This window comes from Ahaetulla prasina, chromosome 4 (assembly GCF_028640845.1).
Source record: "Ahaetulla prasina isolate Xishuangbanna chromosome 4, ASM2864084v1, whole genome shotgun sequence".
Lineage (NCBI taxonomy): Eukaryota > Metazoa > Chordata > Lepidosauria > Squamata > Colubridae > Ahaetulla > Ahaetulla prasina.
In genome coordinates this window covers 120,675,485-120,695,550 of record NC_080542.1, presented here as the reverse complement: position 1 = coordinate 120,695,550, position 20,066 = coordinate 120,675,485, and the positions used below count along the sequence as shown (strand labels likewise).

Genomic DNA, 20,066 nt, shown 5'->3' with positions numbered 1-20,066 from the left:
CAAATTTCAGAAATGTTCTTACAAAATTAAACAAATCTGAAGCTGTTGACACAGTATTTGAATTCTATGAATTTATATCTATCAACATTTATTGATTTCACAACATCTTTTAGATTCTGAGACTATCATTATATACCACATAAAATATGAATTTAAAATAATTAATACTCACTCTTTGATCAAGATAACTTGGTGAATCTGAGAATCTTTGGTTTGGGCAAGATGAAAGTGTAAAATAAATAAATAAATTTAGGCTAATATTATTCTGTGTGTATGTATGCTATGTTTACAGGGCTGGAAAAGATATGGTTTCTATTGTTACTTAATTGGAAAGACACTTGGAACATTTTCAGAAGCAAAGACATCTTGTAAAACAAACCAAGGATTTCTGATCTCTGTGGAGAATAGGTAAATATGTTGAAAGGGACAGAAAAAAATATTCATTATATCTATCTATCTATCTATCTATCTATCTATCTATCTATCTATCTATCTATCTATCTATCATCTATCTATCTATCTTTTATTTTTATATATTTTTTTTTGTTTACATTTATACCCCGCCCTTCTCCGAAGACTCAGGGCGGCTTACAGTGTATAAGGCAATAGTCTCATTCTATTTGTATATTTTTACAAAGTCAACTTATTGCCCCCCCAACAATCTGGGTCCTCATTTTACCTACCTTATAAAGGATGGAAGGCTGAGTCAACCCTGGGCCGGGCTTGAACCTGCAGTAATTGCAGGCTTTGTGTTCTTAATAACAGGCTTTTACCAGCCTGAGCTATCCACGGCCCTAGCCGTCCATCTCTATCTAGCTATTCCTTTATCTCTCTCTCTATTTATCTATCATCTCTATCTAGCTATTCCTTTATCTCTCTCTCTATTTATCATCTTTACGAATGAGCTCAAGTTAATTGGCCAACTATTTGCAGAGTTCCGTGCACCTTTGGCATTTAGTCATGCCAGCCACATGACCACAGAGATGTCTTCGGACAGTACTGTCTCTTCAGCTTTGAAACGGAGATGAGCACCGCCCCCTAGAGTCGGAAATGACTAGTACATATGTGCAAGGAGAACCTTTACCTTTACCTTTGCCTATTTGAAGAGGATTGGTCACTTTTTTCTCACTTCACTTAGGAAAGAAAACAGTTTATCTGTTTATCTGCTTTTTAAACTAATTTACATTAAAGTATACCTAGTGACACATATGAAAAAAAAAATCTAGCCATGGAAAATGTTTTCACAAATTTTGTTCCTTTATTCTAAATTGATTGTTTATTATTTTATCCTGATGTTTGTGAATTATTCATTTTTCTGAATTATGCCTAATTTTTCATATTAATTTTACATGAGTTCATTTGACATATCATCTAAAGCTTGCTTTACTTCCCTGAGTTTTATATGGATTACTGATTACTGTTGTGATTAATGAATATTTCAAAATAAATGTTTTCCAGAATATATTTTAAAGTTAATTCAGCTCTTCAGTTTTTCCAGGTTCCAAAGGGTGCTTCAGAGTGTATAGGAATGAGGCTTTTTATTTGTAGCAGGAATTGGGCAGGTTCTACCAATGGCCATGGTTGGAGATGGTTGCCTCAGGCACCATTTACTAAGAGACCTCAGTAAGATGGAGGCCTGTCCTTATCCTAAATCTTCAAGAAAATTCTGACCTGTAGTCTTTGCTGTAAAAAAGATTCAACTCCAGTCCTGCTAACCTTAATGTATGTTATGGGAACAGACTCCTTAGCTCTGATCAGGAATCTGTAAATCTGTACTTTCAGATCTGAGAGAATGATGATAGTGATAATTTTATCCTACCTTTTTAATATATAGAAATGTACCAAATATTCCTGCCTCCTACTTTCCCAACAACAATCCTTTGAGGTGGATTGACTAGTAAAAGTGTAAATTGGACCTAAGATTAATCCTCTGCAGAATCTGGAAATAAAGAAAATCAGAGACCATCCTGATTTGAATTATTTTTACCACAGATTTGAGCAGGCCTTCCTGACTAGCCAAATTGGACACCGTCCTGAAAAATATTTCTGGATTGGCCTTTCAGATGTAGCGAACCCAGGGACTTTCAACTGGACCAATGGAGATCCCATTCAATTCACTCATTGGAATGCAAAAATGCCTGGTATGGAGTCTGTCAGAGCAAATACACTCTGGCAGGAAAGCTTTTATCCTGTTTAGCTTGTCCAAGAAGATGCATTAAATCTGACTCTGATCTTCCATTCTACCAGGCCCAAATCCCGGCTGCGTTGCCATGAGAACAGGAAATGCTGCTGGACTATGGGATGTTGTCAATTGTGAGGAGAGAGCCCCCTTCCTTTGTAAGCATTTGGCTGAAGGGGTAATGCTTCCTACAATTCCAGGACCAACACCCCCTCCCCCATGTCCTGAAGGATGGACAGCAAGTCCAACCAGGAATGTCTGCTTCAAGGTGGGTCAGCCCGTTTCGGAGTTGGAGCCGCGATGGCGCAGTGGTTAGAATGCAGTATTGCAGGCTACCTCTGCTGATCACTGACTGCCAGCAATTTGGCAGATCAACTGCCACCAGGCTCAAGGTTGACTCAGCCTTCCATCCTTCCGAGATTGATAAAATGAGGACCCAGATTGTTGGGGGCAATATGCTCATACTGTAAACCACTTAGAGACGGCTGTAAAGTACTATGAAGCGGTATATAAGTCTAAGTGCTATTGCTATTTGCTTGCTCAACAGATTCAGCCCTTTGAGACAGGTCAGGTCAAGAGGCAGACACTGAATAGGAGCTGGCATCCCAGCCTCTCCTCCTGTGCCTTCCAGGGTGAATTTGGTACCCTTCAGTCATGATTAACCCTCCTCTGAAAAGGAAATAGAGTGACTGAAAGAACAAGGATGGAACCATAGAGAACATGGAAACTGGTCACATTCCTTTGCAGCCAGGATATCTTTGGCCCTCTCTCTGAAATCCCCATAAATTGCCTTGAGACACTTTGGGTTATTATGTCCCAAGAAATCCTGGTTTAAGCAATCCAATCAAGATGATGACTATTATTATTGAATTAACCTAAGACAGTTATGGCCCTAATAGAAATGTTACAAGTTGGCATTTTTGTTGCAATTAATGCTTCATATATTTTTAACTCTTTACAACTTCATTTGTGTGGATTTGTGATAACTTTTTTCTACCATTCAATTGTGTTTGTTTATCAGAGTCTGCCTGGATAAATTCCTTCAATTAATTTGGCAAAATTTTTTGATTAATAGTTTGTCATTTCCTTCTTCCTAGGACTGAGAGGTCCAAAGTTATCCTGCTGGCTTTAATGTCTAAAGCGAGATTAGAACTCACTATCTCTAAATTTCTAGCCTGATGCCTTAATCACTACACCAAACTGGCTGCCTAAACTGTATTTTAGACACATGTCTAAATCATCTCATGTCTAAATAAGCATTATTATCATTATCATCATCCTGCATGGAAAGGAGAGGGGGGAATATGTGTAGAAAATCCAGCAAGTGTTCTTTTACATCCAATTTGCATAGCTCTATTTATGGCAGCAGCAAAAAAACCCTCTCTCTTTAATGTCTCCCATTTTCTCTTTAACATCAATAAGTATTCTGTTAGGAGTCGTGTAGTGGTCTAGAGGTAGAGCTCTCACCTCACAATCAGGAGGCTGTGAGTTCGATCCTAGGTAGAAGCAGATATTTCTCTCTCTGGGCCCAATGAGAATGTATCTGCTGAACAGAACTCTGCATTGGTGACAGGAAGGGCATCTGGCCAGTAAACACTTAGCTCCATTCAGTTGCCCAGACTCCACCCCACAAGGGATTATGGGGTTGTTAAAAGATGATGATGATGATGATGGTGATGGTGATGATGATGATGATGATGAATAGGTATTTATTGCTTAAAAAATGTAAAGAATGAATGTATCAAACAGCAAAATTTGGATAGTTAATTGAAACAATAATCAAATATGAGCCAAGAAGGGAAATAGACAACTGCAGGGTTAATGTTCATTTGTAATGAGGTGTATTTATATGCATTTAGGCATATACAGAGAAGAAAAATGAAAAAACTTGGTTTGAGGCACATGCCTTTTGTAAATCAATTGGAGGAGACCTGGCTTCTTTTCATAATAGACATGAGTTTCAGTTATTAAACAAACTGTGAGTATAATAAAATTTATTTTTTATATGTCAAAGCAGAAACACTTGGCAAAGGGTTTATTGGAGCACTGAATTCATTATCATGGAATATATAACTAGTGTAAACCTCATAATCCTACATATATTCATTCTGAAGTACTTTGCGTATAGTTAAGTTTTCTCTCAGGGCCCTCAGAATTAGAGATTCAATTTATGTCAATAATCAGTAGGTATCACTATTTTTTTTAAAAAAAATCCTTAAGTGGTTACAACAGAAATAATAATGAATGGTCAAAAATATAGATTCAGTTATAATTATCATCAAAGTAACATGGCTTTTAGATTATCCTATTTCCATTCAAATGGGTATATTTCAGCTGTAAAGGCCATATTTGAGATTTTGGATATTTCTTGGGGCTATTCATTTGCTTATGTTCTGTATGTGAAAAAAACATAGAAAGAAAATTTCAGTGTTGTATTTAAGCAAGAGATATACATAAATTATATTTTAATATACTTGCTAATTATTACATTTTAGACTACAATATCAATGGAGTTGGATTGGTTTAAGAATTGTGGATTCTAGCCCAGGATACACTTGGACTGATGGGTCTCCTGTAAGTATATAATTAATGTGCAAAACACAGATATTAACTGGAATTGCTGGTATTCTTAATATTTAATCGAATGCAAGTATTAGTAATTTTTTTGTAGAGATTTTCATGCACGCCCCTTATGGTCCTCTTAGGAATGGGGTGAGGTCAATAGTAGAAAGTTTTTGGTTAAAGCTTTTAGGATTATGGGAAGAGACCACAGAGTCAGGTAAAGTATTCCAGCACTGATGATTCTGTTACAGAAGTCGTATTTTCTGCAATCTAGATTAAAGCAGTTAACATTGACTTTAAATCTGTTGGTTGCTCTTGTATTATTGCAATTAAAGCTGAAGTAGTCTTTAATAGGAAGGACATTACAATAGATGATTCTATGAGTTAAACTTAGGTCTTGTTGAAGGCAACGGAGTTCCACGTTTTCTAAGCCTAGGATTTCAACTCTAGTGGGATAAGGTATTTTGTTGTTTTCAGAGGAATGGAGAACTCTTCTTGTAAAATATTTCTGGACTCGTTCAATTGTATTGATGTCAGAGATGTGGTTCCTGTCCTATTGTTTTTCTTTTCTTCTTCCTATATATATATATATATATGCTTATACCTCCTAATATTTACTCATATATATGTTTATATACTATATAATCTTTTTATATGATGTTGTTACAAAATAAATAAATATAACAGTATTTTAGTTAACAGTTAGAGATGCGATGGCTCAGTGGCTAAGATGCTGAGCTTGTTGATCGAAAGGTCAGCAGTTCAGTGGTTGAATCCCTAGTGCCACGTAACAGGGTGAATTCCCGTTACTTGTCCCAACCTAGCAGTTCAAAAGAATGTTAAAAATGCAAGTAGAAAAAATAGGGACCAAACTTTGGTGGGAAAGTAACAGCATTCCGAGCGCCTTTGGCATTTAGTCAGGTCAGCCACATGACCACGGAGACATCTTCGGACAGCGCTGGCTTTTCGGCTTTGAAACGGAGAGGAGCATCACTCCCTAGAGTCAGGAATGACTAGCATATATGTGCAAGGGGAACCTTTATCTTAATTAACAGTTAAACCAAGTATTAAAATCTTAATATAACACGATGTTGCTATGTGACTTGCTTCAGGTTATTTTGAGTTTGTATGGACTTACTTCAGGCTGCTATTGAAAAAAGGTTTGATTGCATTGTTCTTACAGAACTTACAAACTACTTGAAATCTTTCATCTCACATCCTGCTATTTTTTTCTGTATCCATTTTTGCTAATGTGAGAGGACCTCCATTTAATTAAGAATAGCTGAGTGGTCCTTTTCCTAAGTATTATGTTGAGTATTTTCAAATGCCTACAACTTTGAGCTGGATGTCCAATCATGTATTCCCAATGGTCATAAAAGTGCAATTGGGGGATGGTAAGGTGGAATACAAGTCATCATGGTAGTTTATGTTGTATGTTTGTGAATACTGCTGTTGCTGCTATTGGGCCTATTGGAGCCATTTGATATTGATGATGCTATTGCCAGATTAAGAAGATAGTTTTCAAAGCATCCCTAGCAAAAGCAGACAGTATGGTGGTTGACCAAGTATCATGATGATGACTGAAACCCTGGAAAAAAGACTGAAAACCTCCAAAGCAATTGAAGAGTAAAAAAGATCTAGATAGATCAAGGAGATAGGTGGAAGTCCATCACTGTGGTGGTGACTCAGAAAGACGACCAATGCAAGAAAGATGGATCCGCTTTGGGGAGGAAGGAGTGAATGGCAAGCAATGTTTCTAAGTACTAGATTTCACTCATCTTGTTCCTTTTCCCTCCTAGAAGAAAAATCTCTATCACTATGGAGGACAAAAGAAAAGTGACAAGGATTCAGTGTAGGGGGAGTGATGAATGCACTCTTGTATGATGGACCAATGCACATGCCTTGAAGAAGTGTGTTCTTTGCAGAAGAATAGTTTGATCCGAAGATATTAGACAATTGTTGTCCTATATCCAACTTTATTTTGTTAGTTCTTTGCTGTCTAGTAGAGAACTCTGGAAGAAGTTAATTACATGGTACCAGTGGCGGTATTCATTTACCTTTGCTACCGATTCACAAATATGAGTGTGCTTGCGCACACTTGTGCACTTCTGCACATGAGCAGAGCCTTCTGCACATGAGCAAAGCATCAAAAATGGAACGTGATGACATCCATCATTGTGGGTGGGAAAAGCCTCTAGCAGCCGCCGCTACCGGTTTGCCTGAACCGAATAGAACCAGCTGAATAGTACCACTGCATGGAACTATATCTTTAAGTTTGGAAGTGGAGACACACAGGTCATACTTATAGCAAATTTTTGACAGGGTCATGACAGAGGATTGCACCCTTGTTGATATTACTTGACTTCTCAGTGGCTTTTCATTACCATCAACCATAGTATCCTTCTGGATCAACTCCATGAACTGGGAAAGAGGAACACTCTATTGTCATGATCCTTTTTTCTGAAGGAGGGATTTCAGTTGGCACAGCTGTCAATTTCTAAGCCATAGATTATGGTTTGTCTCAGAACTTGATACCCTTTCCAAATGATGGACCAGTGCAAGGCATGTGTACTGGTCCATCATTTTTATTTAGCCTCTACCTAAAACTGGTTGGGAATATGATTCATTGACATGAGGTTAAATATGATCAATGAGGGATATATATATATATATATATATATATCAGCCATTGAATGAACCAGTGATTCATTCGAGCCCCTTTTCCTGATGTCTGGTGTTTTCTAGGTTCTGGAGGGGATAAACATTTTAATTTATTAATTTATTTAATTTATATGCTGCTCATTGTATCCATAAGACTACTCTGAGTGACTTACATAATGGTAAAAAGATAAACATAACAACAGTTAAAATTGAGAATACTTAGATAAAACCTTAGGGATCTTAATCCCAGCAAGTTGAGGCAGTTTGGAGTTAAGAAGCTAACTGACTGCAGGGAGATTCCATCTCTAATTATGGATGGAATCATGCTCCTCTGAGGAATCATGCTGCAATTATGATGAGGAGGGACTTTTGCACAACTTCATCTATTGTGCCATTTACAGCCTTTCTTAGAATGTGGGACACTATCCAAGTCACACCTATCTTGTTTTCTTATTTGGACTGCTGAAATGTGCTGTACACGGGGCTGCTTTTAAGGACTATACAGAAGCTTCCCCTATTGATTCTTGTCCTATCCTCAAACCCTTGTCCTCTCTCCTTGTTCTATCCTACCTTCAAGATGCAACCAACAACATTTCATAAGCATACTATGATTCCTATTCCAGGACTTCTGGAACAATATAAGAACAAAGCCATAAAGATATCTTATAAAAGTTACAAATATTTTTTAGAGTTACACCATATTTTGTGTTAAAATATGTGAAGTTGTATATAAATACACTAGATCAGTGAATCAGGCTAATATGGAAGTACAGGTTAGCTTCTTCTTCTTCAATTTTAGTACTCAAAATCATATTGGTAAAATTTTGCTAATATTTTCCAAATATTAAAATTTATGGCTTTAGAAAGTAAATAGGTAAATACATTTTAATTTTACCGTAGGTAAACTATGAACCAATGTTAAGTTGGTTTTCAGAAAGTGAAAATGATGAAAGATGCAAAGCAATATGGGGAAATACTAGATTTTGGTCTGGAGACAGATGCGGGCTGTTACGATATTGGATCTGTCAAATTAAAAGAGGTAATATGTTTTTCATTCTCATATAGTGTATTAGTACAGACAATAGAGATTTATTCATTGTACAACTGTAAACTTGGTCTTTTTAGCATTTAGGTGATGGTCCCCTTTCTTTTGAGGGAGAAATTTGGGAGTCTTAAATACAATTTCACTTTTACTGCAGATTTTATATTTGTATATACGACTTAAGTAACACAATAGAATGTCAAATATATCTATATGATGCCCAAGAATTTAGTACACTGATGGCATTATTGATGACAAAAATTATTCTGTAATAATAATAGCAATAATATTAATAATTTATTAAACTTATACACTGTCTGACTTTCAATCACTCTGGGCTCATAAGAATCAAAGATATTACAGTAAAACCAATAAAAAGATAAAAGATGGCAAGTGCAATGAAGTGAGAGATCTTACTCTTCCTTGCCAAAGGCATTAGTGAAGGGCCAGGGCTTTATACCTCTTTCAAAATTGGCCATTTGGGTTTTGGGCAAAGCTGGAGTCTAGATTTCTATGATTTTATTTCCTTGTAAATGTAGAAATGCATTAAGTAAGTACAACATTTCAGTTTTTGTGGATTGCCTTTTGAAAAATGGACTAATGTGATAAGAATGGTTTGAATTTCTTGTAATTAAAGTGTTTAATTTTGCAGGTTTAACCATACCAACAGACCAACCAGTCGACAACTTTGGTATGTTGGGCAATTTAATGTCAAAAATGTAGTATTTACTAGAAGCTATGGCTGTGCATTGCATTTTAGTTTGATTTGAATCAGACCGCTTTGAGCTAAATTTGGCTGTATGAAAAAAAGGAGCATTCCTAAAATGTGATGTGTGATGGTTGAGTTGGTAAACAGACCAATTTCTCAGAGCACTGAAGAAAGCCAGACGTTGGCTCTGCATAGTGTAAACTACAGACATTGTGAGTTTCTTTAAGTGAAAGGAAGGTGCCATAGTTCTCTTTATAGACATTAATTGAGGGAGTTTCCCAAGCATACATAGAAATATAACCATATTAGATATGGTTATATAAAAGAGGAGTTACTAAAAAGTAGGGCACTTTTCATATCCATAAGAAATCATTCGACAAGTTTAGAAAACATTCCCAAATATGCAAAGCCTTGATGAAGTGGTTGCATTTGATAATGATTTGATTGAATCACATGAGCTAAATAGTTGCATAAGGCAACAACCCATTTCTCTCTCTTTCAGCTAGTTCTGAAAGCAAATTAAAATGGCCCTCTCATTACTTCACTTTACACTGCTTTGTCCCACAAGACACTTTTGGGTATTCTGGAACATTTGCATAGAAGCTTCTTCCAGTTATTGAAAGCACTCAGTTGAGGTCATTTTGCCAGCTATTACATGAATGTGTCTTTTGCGTGTGCTTATTGATATTCAGAAGATCTTGGAAGGAAGAACTTTGCCCCAAAGGACAGCACATAATCTTCAAGTTTCTCTGTTTGTTTTGTGATTTTGTAGAATGGATACAAAAGAATCCTAGACATATAAGTCATTTCTTCTATTTCTTTTGCAGAAAATTCTTATATAAAAATTGAAGATGGCTGGATTGCATATGGAAACAATGAGTATTATTTCAGTAAAAAAACAATGCCTGCAGAAAAAGCCCGGAAATTCTGCAAACAACATCATGGTGATCTTACCACCATTGACAGTAAAGAAGAAAATATTTTTTTGTGGAAATATGTAAGAAATATATGCAAAAATTACTTATTCAAAATAAGGGGTTTAAGAAAATGTACGTGTGTGTGTGTCAGTGGTAAAATCCAAATTTTTTTACTACTGGTTCTGTGGGTGTGGCTTGGTGGGCGTGGCAGGGAAGGATACTGCAAAATCACCATTTCCTCCCCACTCTGGGACCAGCCAGAGGTGGTATTTGCCAGGTCTCTGAACTACTCAAAATTTCTGCTACTGGTTCTCCGAATTGCTCAAAACTTCCGCTACCGGTTTTCCAGAACCTGTCAGAACCTGCTGGATTTCACCCCTAGTGTGTAAATGTATAATACACGTGTGTGTTATGTGAGAGCCAGAAGTTTTCAAAAACTCAAGAATTTCTTTTTAACTCTTGGATGAAATATATATTAAGATGAGGCCCATTAAATTAACATCAATGGAAGTTTAATGCATTCAACTTAGTTGGAAAAAATTTATTTAAAAAACACAATAATTTACATGCCCCCTTTTTACTCAAATTAATATTCAAAAGTACTACAATGTTAAAAAGCAGAACATATTTCAAAATTATGTGATTTAGTTTATGTTTAGCTGCTTCCATTCAAAATGATTTGCAAATCACTATTACTTTATATTAAAGCAGTAAATAATTATTCTTATTTCCTATTCTTTCTTTTATGTATTAGATCTACCATCATGGAAGTTATTATGGTACTTACATTGGTTTAACCTTGGGTCTTGACAAAAAATTTGGGTAGGTAAACAACATATATAAAACTTTAACAAAACTCTGCAGTGTGCAATGTAATTCTGTTTTTAAATTATTTTTAATAATAAGCTTGAATAAATATAAATAAGAAAGATTTTATTAAGCTCTTGGCAAAACCTTTGCCAAGATTTTGATAGGGCTTTTTTTTTTAAGAAGATTTACTGAAAGGGAAAGCAATAAGATTTTTTTTTAAAAAAAATCAGCTTTTATTGCAATATTTTCACTTTGGAGCACAATTTATCATTCTGCGTCTTAAAATAAGCACTTCTTCAGTTTTTACTAATTGCCATCTTTGAGCCAGCAAGGAAGCAGTTCACCAAGGAATGTGCAAGTAGGCAAGCTGTGAATCTCTCTCAAGCCCCCAACATGCCATTAGAGATTTGATAGTAAAAAACCCAAACACAGACATTTAACTCTATGCAACAATGAATGTTGCCATGTGATATTTCAACCTTTTGAACATTATTAGGGTACAATCACGATTGAGCCAAAAATTTCTGTTGCTAAGCAAGACAGTTGTTAAGTGAATTTTGCCTCCTTTTACCACTTATCTTAACTCATTTGTTAAGTAAATCACTGCTGTTGTTAAGTTAATAACATGGTTGTTAAGTGAATAAGACTTCCCTGTTGACTTTGCTAGTCAGAAAGTCACAAAAGGTGATCCCACATGAAACTAGGAAACTGCAGCTATCCCAAATATGAGTCAGTTATCAAGCATCTGAATTTTGACCATGTGACCATGGGGATGGTGCAATGGTCTTAGATGTAAAAAATAGTCATAAATCACTTTTTAATACTGCTGTAACTTTGAATGGTCACTAAATGAATTGTTATAAGTCAAGGACTACCTGTATTAGAGTTCCAGAATTTCTTTCTCTTTTTTTTAAATCTAGATAATTGACAATCTGGTATACTTTTATAATATCGACCCTTCATTCAATGACTGTTTAAAGTTAGGGTGCTACTGAGTGAAGAGACTCTCAACAGGTCCTCAAAGTTCTGGCCATGGTTGCGTGAACAAAATTTGGATAGCAGCTGGCATGTATCAGCCACACCTTTCTCAAGGCTTTCCACAAGAAAAGAAGTGGGGAAGCCAGCAAGACTGGTCCTGGGTTGCTTGCATTATTTCAGTTACTTTTGTTTGGTGGGATTATATTGTTTTTAAATAATGTAGAGATTGAATAATGGAGGTATATAAACCATTTGAAATTTAATTTTCTTCGCAACACCCTTCTCAAGCTTTCAACAGTTGTTGTGCATTCAGAACAACTATCTGGACCTCAACAGAAATGTTTTATCACTGTGCAAACCATTTCATAAGTGTTGTGATTCGGAAATGGTTTTGCTTGGATGTTGAAGTTTCAGAATTGAAACAGACTTTTCCAAAGCTTAAAATGGTCCAAAATAATTTCAGGCCAATATTTTGCAGCTATTCAACAGCTAACCTTCCCACCCCGCCATCCTGCTATCTCTTTGGCTAATAAGGCATAAAAGAAAAAGTAAGTTTAATAAATTCATGCATTGTAGATGAATGACAATTATTTTTCTTCAGCTGGATGGATGGTACTCCAGTAACATATGAAGCCTGGGCCCCCGGTGAACCCAACTTTGCAAATGATGATGAAAACTGTGTACTTATGTATTATTATTTAGGCAAGTAAATAAAAACTTCACGTTTTAACCGTTCTCTGTATGTATATGTTCAGGATAAGGCACAGCATTGTTTAATTTGAGCTAACATTATCATAGATCCTATCATTAATATATTGGAAAACTATTATTTTATAACTCTAATTAGCATGTTTAGCATTATGATGTATTAACAAAATTCTTTATAATATTGTAGAATATTCTCCAACAAAAATTTAAAGTTTTATCCATAGATCCAACCCTATTTCACTTAGTTACTGTATTATACTATCCCAGGGAAAACCAATTTCCAATTTGCAATTCTCATAAACTTCAACTAGTCTTGTTAATGGTCAGGGATTAAGGCAATTGCATTCCAAAATAGATAGACAATCATCTATCTCTTCTATAGAACCATATTTTGGAATTATTAATATACAGACTACAAAAATAAGAAACAAGTCCTCACTTACTGTCCACATCTGGAACTGGCAAGTCCATCACTAAACCACACAATTATAAGATGAAACACAAATGGCTGCACCTGACTTACCATAGTGGTTCCAGCTGCACTTGTTCATGAAATTGCCTACAGTCATTAAACATGATATCATGTGTGTGACTTGCAGGTTTCTGCCATCTTTCTCATTGATTTTGCTTGTTGAACGCTGGTTGTGAAGGTCATAAATGACAATCAAGTGACCATGGGACATTGAAACAGACTTAAACATATGTCAACTACCCTGTCCCTGCATCACAACCATATAATCATAGAGATGTGGCAATGGCTGTCACTTTGATGACTGGTCCTAAATCTTTTTTAACATCATTGCAATTTTAATTGGTTCCTGAATGAGTGGTCAATAAGTGAGAACTGCTTCTATTGTATCACAAATACCGTAGGATTCCAGTATGTACTGTTGCACTTTCCATTATTGTTCTCATCCTCATTATTTCAATTGCAACATTTATTTATTTATTTATTTATTTTGTCACAACAATATATATAAGTATCATACAGAAAAGATTATATAGTGTATAAACATATGTAAGAGTAAATATTAGGAGGAATAAGCATATATATATTTATATTTATATTTATATTTATATATATATATAAATATATATATATATATATATGAAGGAGAAAAAGAAAAACAATAGGACAGGAACAGTAGGCACGTTTGTGCTCTTATGCATGCCCCTTATGGTCCTCTTAGGAATGGGGTGAGGTCAATAGTAGAAAGTTTTTGGTTAAAGCTTTTGGAATTATGGGAAGAGACCACAGAGTCAGTAAAGTGTTCCCAGCACTGATGATTCTGTTACAGAAGTCATATTTTCTGCAATCTAGATTAAAGCGGTTAACATTAAGTTATTGGTTGTTCTTGTATTATTGCAATTAAAGCTGAAGTAGTCTTTAACAGGAAGGACATTACAATAGATGATTCTATGAGTTAAACTTAGGTCTTGTCGAAGGCGACGAAGTTCCAAGTTTTCTAAGTCTAGGATTTCAAGTCTAGTGGGATAAGGTATTTTGTTGTTTTCAGAGGAATGAAGAACTCTTCTTGTAAAATATTTCTGAACACGCTCAATTGTATTGATGTCAAATATGTGGTGAGGGTTCCAGACAGTCGAGCTGTATTCAAGAATTGGTCTAGCAAATGTTTTATATGCTCTGGTTAGTAGCGTAGTGTTTTTGGAAAAGAAGCTACGCAAGATTAGGTTTACAACTCTTAGAGCCTTTTTTGCTATGTAGTTGCAGTGGGCTTTGGCACTTAGATCATTTGATATGAAAACTCCAAGTCTTTAACAGGGCGTCATCTGCAAGGTAATGTCCATCAAGTATGTACTTAGTGTTTGGGTTCTTTTTTCCAATATGTAAGACTGAGCATTAGCTGCTTGAGATTTGGAGTTGCCAAGTTTTGGACCAAGCGGTTAGATGATCAAGGTCTTTTTGAATGGTAAATGTATTGTCTGTGGTGTTAAATAGTTTGACATCGTCAGCAAAAAGAACACAATTACTTGAGATATGGTCACAAAGATCATTTATGTATAGTATGAAGAGTATTGGCCCAAGAACGCTGCCTTGAGGAACACCACTCTTGACAGGAACAGGATTTGATAGAGCATTGCCAATTTTGACCACTTGTTATGATATATTATTATATGTTATTATATATGATATGTTATTATATATATATTATATATATAATATTATATATATATATATATATATATAATATAATATAATATATAATATATATATTATTATATATATGTTTTCTGAGGTTACATATATATATGTAGGTCTTTGGTTATTCGGGTTTTCTCCCATGTAAAATTGGAAGTGTCTTGGCAACGTTTCGACGAAGTCTCATTCGTCATCTTCAGGCTTCAGCTTCGTGCTTTATTTATTTTATTTATTTATTTATTTGATTTTTATACCGCCCTTCTCCTGAAGGACTCAGGGCGGTGTACAGGCAAGATAAAACCAACAATACAAATATACAGGTTAAAATACCATTTAAAAAACTTATTTAAAATTAGCCTGAAATTAAAATTACCGTAAACTAAAAACCCCATTTAAAAAATTAATAAAATTTCACATTAAAAATCCAATTTAAGCCAGCCCCGCGCGAGTAAAGAGATGTGTCTTCAGTTTGCGACGGAATGTCCGAAGGTCAGGTATTTGACGTAAACCCGGGGGAAGCTCGTTCCAGAGTGTGGGAGCCCCCACAGAGAAGGCCCTTCCCCTTCCCCTTCCACTTCCCGTAAGTACCCAGGCCCTAAGCCATGGAGCACTTTAAAGGTCGTAACCAACATCTTAAAGTGCACTCGAAAGGCCACAGGCAGCCAGTGCAGTCTGCGCAGGAGCGGTGTTACATGGGAGCTACGCGTAGCTCCCTCTATCACCCGCGCAGCTGCATTCTGGACTAACTGAAGCCTCCGAGTGCACTTCAAGGGGAGCCCCATGTAGAGAGCATTACAGTAATCCAAGCGAGAGGTAACGAGCGCATGAGTGACTGTGCATAAGGCATCCCGATCAAGGAAGGGGCGCAACTGCCGAACCAGGCGAACCTGGTGGAAGGCCCTCCTGGAGACGGCCGTCAAATGATCTTCAAACGACAGCCGATCATCCAGGAGGACACCTAAGTTGCGCACCCTATCCTTTGGGGCCAATAACTCGCCTCCGACAGCCAGCTGCGGCTGCAGCTGACTGAATCGGGATGCCGGCATCCACAGCCACTCCGTCTTGGAGGGATTAAGCTTGAGCCTGTTTCTCCCCATCCAGACCCGTACGGCTTCCAAACACCGGGACAGCACTTCAACAACTTCATTGGGGTGGCCCGGGGTGGAAAAGTACAGCTGGGTGTCATCAGCGTACTGCTGGTATCTCACCCCGAAACCACTGATGATCTCACCCAACGGCTTCATGTAGATGTTGAACAGCAGGGGCGAGAGAATCGACCCCTGAGGGACCCCACAAGTGAGGCACCTCGCGGTCGACCTCTGCCCCCCCGTCAACACCGTCTGCGTCCGGTCGGAGAGATAGGAGGAGAACCACCGATATACGGTGCCTCCCACTCCCAATCCCCCCAACCGGCGCAGCAAGATACCATGGTCGATGGTATCGAACGCCGCTGAGATGTCTAATAGGACCAGGGCAGAGGAATAACCCCTGTCCCTGGCCCTCCAGAGATCATCCACCAATGCGACCAAAGCTGTCTCCGTGCTGTATCCGGGTCGGAAGCCGGACTGGAACGGGTCTTCTGGGAGCAATGTGTGATTGCAGCTGTTTCTTCCTTTTTAACTACTAGTGGGGGTTTGAACTGATTGAGTGGGAGCTTGGCTGTGCTTTGATTGGCTGGGGGTGTGTCCTGTTTGGGTGGGGGCTTGTTTGTGCTCAGATTAGTCTGAGTTGCAGGGGGATTTGAGCTGGTGAGCTGCATTGCTGTTGTTTGGATTTGAGGTCGTGGTCGTGCTACATCTTCATAGTGGGTGTCAGTCTGCTGCATGTATGGATTGGAGGGGATTGAAATGGCTAATGTTGCAGCTGCAGTCTGGCTTCTGGTCCTTGGTCGTGCTTCATCATCAGTGTGGGTTTGGTTCTGCTTTCTGGGTGGATGTGTGGTGGTGACATCCTGTGTGGACCTCGTGAGTGTGGGTCTGCTGTCATTCCTCGTGTTAGGGACTCGTTTGTCAATGTCGCCAAGACACTTCCAATTTTACATGGGAGAAAACTCGAATAACCAAAGACCTACATACAAACACCCGCGAAAACCTCAGAAAACAGATAGATAGATAGATAGATAGATAGATAGATAGATAGATAGATAATATGATATGTTATTATATATGATATGTTATTATATATGAGCTGTTGCTATTTATTTTAAGAATAATTTAATCTTCCCAGATGACAATATAATTTCTTTGACCAGGTGTATGGAATGATATAAATTGTGGTGCTGAGAAAAGCTTCATCTGTGAGAGACACAATAGCTCTGTTCGTTCAACTGCAGCGCCCACATTACCTGCAACTCCAAAAGGGTGCAGTGAAGGCTGGCTTTGGTTTAATGACAAGGTAACTAATATAGCAATTGTAAATATATTGAGAAAGGATCCTTTCCTTATTCAAATATCTTAGAGGCAATACAGGTGGTCCTCAACTTACAAGCACAATTCAGCCCAAAATGTATGTTGCTAAGTGAAAACTTTGTTAAAGTGAGTTTTGCCCCATTTTATGACTTTTCTTACCACATTTGTTAAGTGAATCACTACAGTTCTTAAATTAGTAACACAATTGTTAAATGAATCTGGTTTCCCCATTGACTTTGCTTGTCAGAAGGTCGCAAAAGGACATCACAGTTCGTTGAGTTAGTTGAGTTAGTTGCCAAGCATCCAAATATAAATCTTGTGACCATGGGGATGCTGCAATGGTCATAAGAATGAAAAATGGTCATATTGTAAGTTATTTTTTCAGTACTGTTGTAACTTTGAACAGTCTTTAAATGAACTGTTGCAAGTTGAGGAATACCTGTATGTATTCAAAATACATGAATTTTGCCACAGGTAGCCAATGTTCTTTTCAGACCTCTCAGTGAACACACGTAATCCAGGGAAAAATATCTTCATGTCCTACATTACGTCTATTGTATTAGGTACAATATTTGAACAGAGTAACTGTGCCACAAAACAGAAATATCTGTAACAGTAAAAGTGAAAAATATGTATGTTACCAGTAAAAAAACATGTCATGATTCTTAGAAATAGATTTAACATTTCAGGTAAATGCCATTTTTACTTTTGCTTCCATGAATGTAAATGGAATTTTAAATGTTTTCCCTTTATTAATATTTATTATATTATTTATATAATATAATAATAATATATAATGTTATAATATAGTCCTCAATCTACAACTATAAAAGGAATTACTGTCATAAGTAGTGCTGATCATTAAGCAGGTTATCATGTGATCAACTTGATTTTACAACTTTTTTAATGCAGAAATTGTTTAGTAAATGTGACAGTTGTAAAGTGAATGTAGCTATCATTAAGCAAATGCCATTGTCATTAAATAAACCCACTGTCTGCAATGGGCAATTTTTTCATGGAAAACAGAAATAAACTTCAGTTTTCAGCAAAAAAAAAAAAAAAAAGTAATACATTTTGGCCTTGTAACTGTGGAACACTGCAAATGTCTGTAAGTGTGGACTCATTACCAAATGCCCAAAATCTGAACACATGACTATGGGAGGGAGACATCCATCGAAACATTGAATCTGAATCATAATTACCTTTTTGTGGGCCTCTCATAACTTTGAACAGTGACTATGCGACAGATTATATAGTGTGTCAAGGTCTTGCTGTAAGTTACAATGTTGGGGGACATATCCATAAGTAATGTCATTTGAAAAGTCTTGTATCCTTGAATGGTATCTCCAAGGCAGGCCACCAAAATTTTGAAAGACTTGGGCACTTTCTTTTTTCATCAATCCCTCTCTCCTGGGTATTATCAAAACTAGGATGGCAGCTACAAACTTGGCTGTATAACTATCATTAATATAAAAATATTAAGAAGTCAATTACATCACAAAGAATAGATAAGGATGCATATAACCAAGAAAAAATGTTAACTTTTATTATTGCTTATATTTTTCCCCCAAAAAAGTGGAGTATTTAATTTTATTAGAACAGAATTACTTAATAAGTTCTGCTAAAAAATTATGATTTTATTTCATGATTGATGATTTTATGTTGGTCGTTTCTATTCTTTTATTTAATTAATCCTGCTTTGATTGATTGATCAATTGATTAATTAATTAATTAATTAACCAAGGGATTAATTAATCCCTTCTTATCCTTCTAGTGCTTCCAAATGTTTGGCTTCATAGAAGAGGAAAAGAAAAACTGGAGCGATGCACGTGATCACTGCAGGTACCTAGGAGGAAACCTGGCTAGTATACCAGACAAAGCTGTTCAAGGTACAATCACTTCTTAAAACCAATTTAAAATCCATTTCTTACTTTAATTATAAAAAATTCTATGCCCAATCTTCTTTCTAACTCCAGCATATATAATCTTTTGCCACTTGGAAAAAGGTGAAAGATATTTATTACTTACTTGCTTACTTAATTACTTAAATTTATATAGCTACCTATTTGCTTACAATTACTCTAGGTAGTTTATAGACAATAAAAACACAATGTAGAAAAACTAAAAATAATAAAGTAATAATAAAATAAAATAATTACCCCACCCACCCACCCTCAGTGACAACACACACTCAAATGAGCCATCTAATGAACTCCATCCCACTCTGGGATGGAGTTCATCCCAGAAAAACCTCATATTCAGGGCCTCAAGAAAGAGTCCCGAGGGAAGGAGCTACCATGTAGAAGGCCCTTCTTCTGGGTCTCACCAGATGTATCTGCTTAGGGGATGGGACCTGCACAATACCTCCCCCCTCTAATGAGTTGTGTGGATGTGACTGGCAAGAGACAGTCCCTCAGATAACCTAGTTCCAAGCCATGAAGAGCTTTAAGGGTGATAACCAGAACATTGAATTATATCCAGAAGCAAATCAGCAACTGGTGAGGTTCCCAAAGGAGAGGTGACACATGTGCATACTAAGGCCTCTCAAAACAATGTGAGTTGCTGCATTCTGAACCAACTGGAGCTTCTAGATGCTTTTCAAATCTTGATACAAAAATGTTGCCAGAATCCTTAGGATATGCTCATTCTCCCTGGCTTCATTCCCTTCTTATCTCATTTCCAATTCAAAGGTTGCCATGCTGAAAATATAAAGGCAATAAGATTTCAAAGTAATTTTACAATAATATAAAAAGTGTGCATCGGTAATAATATATGAGTTAAGTATGAGTTTAAAGCAGTTACAAATGTGTAACTGGATTGTTTCAAAGCAGAGTTTGATAAAATATTCATTTTTGGGGCAGCACTTACTGTATTTTTCAGAGTATAAGATGTACTTTTTCCCCCTAAAAGAGGGTGAAAATTTGGGTGCGT

The 20,066-nt window shown here is 36.7% G+C and overlaps 1 protein-coding gene across 1 annotated transcript in view; it reads left to right on the top strand.

Annotated features, from left to right (window-relative positions):
* Positions 1-20,066, top strand: part of LOC131198791 (macrophage mannose receptor 1-like) — a 52,790-nt gene that overhangs the window by 19,284 nt on the left and 13,440 nt on the right. Inside the window, exons 10-21 of the mRNA XM_058183839.1 lie at positions 293-408; positions 1,993-2,141; positions 2,248-2,447; positions 4,039-4,157; positions 4,675-4,753; positions 8,303-8,441; positions 9,097-9,135; positions 9,981-10,150; positions 10,825-10,892; positions 12,460-12,560; positions 16,979-17,121; positions 18,910-19,024. Coding sequence (XP_058039822.1) covers positions 293-408; positions 1,993-2,141; positions 2,248-2,447; positions 4,039-4,157; positions 4,675-4,753; positions 8,303-8,441; positions 9,097-9,135; positions 9,981-10,150; positions 10,825-10,892; positions 12,460-12,560; positions 16,979-17,121; positions 18,910-19,024 — 1,438 coding nt within the window. The remainder of the gene's footprint in view (positions 1-292; positions 409-1,992; positions 2,142-2,247; positions 2,448-4,038; positions 4,158-4,674; positions 4,754-8,302; positions 8,442-9,096; positions 9,136-9,980; positions 10,151-10,824; positions 10,893-12,459; positions 12,561-16,978; positions 17,122-18,909; positions 19,025-20,066) is intronic.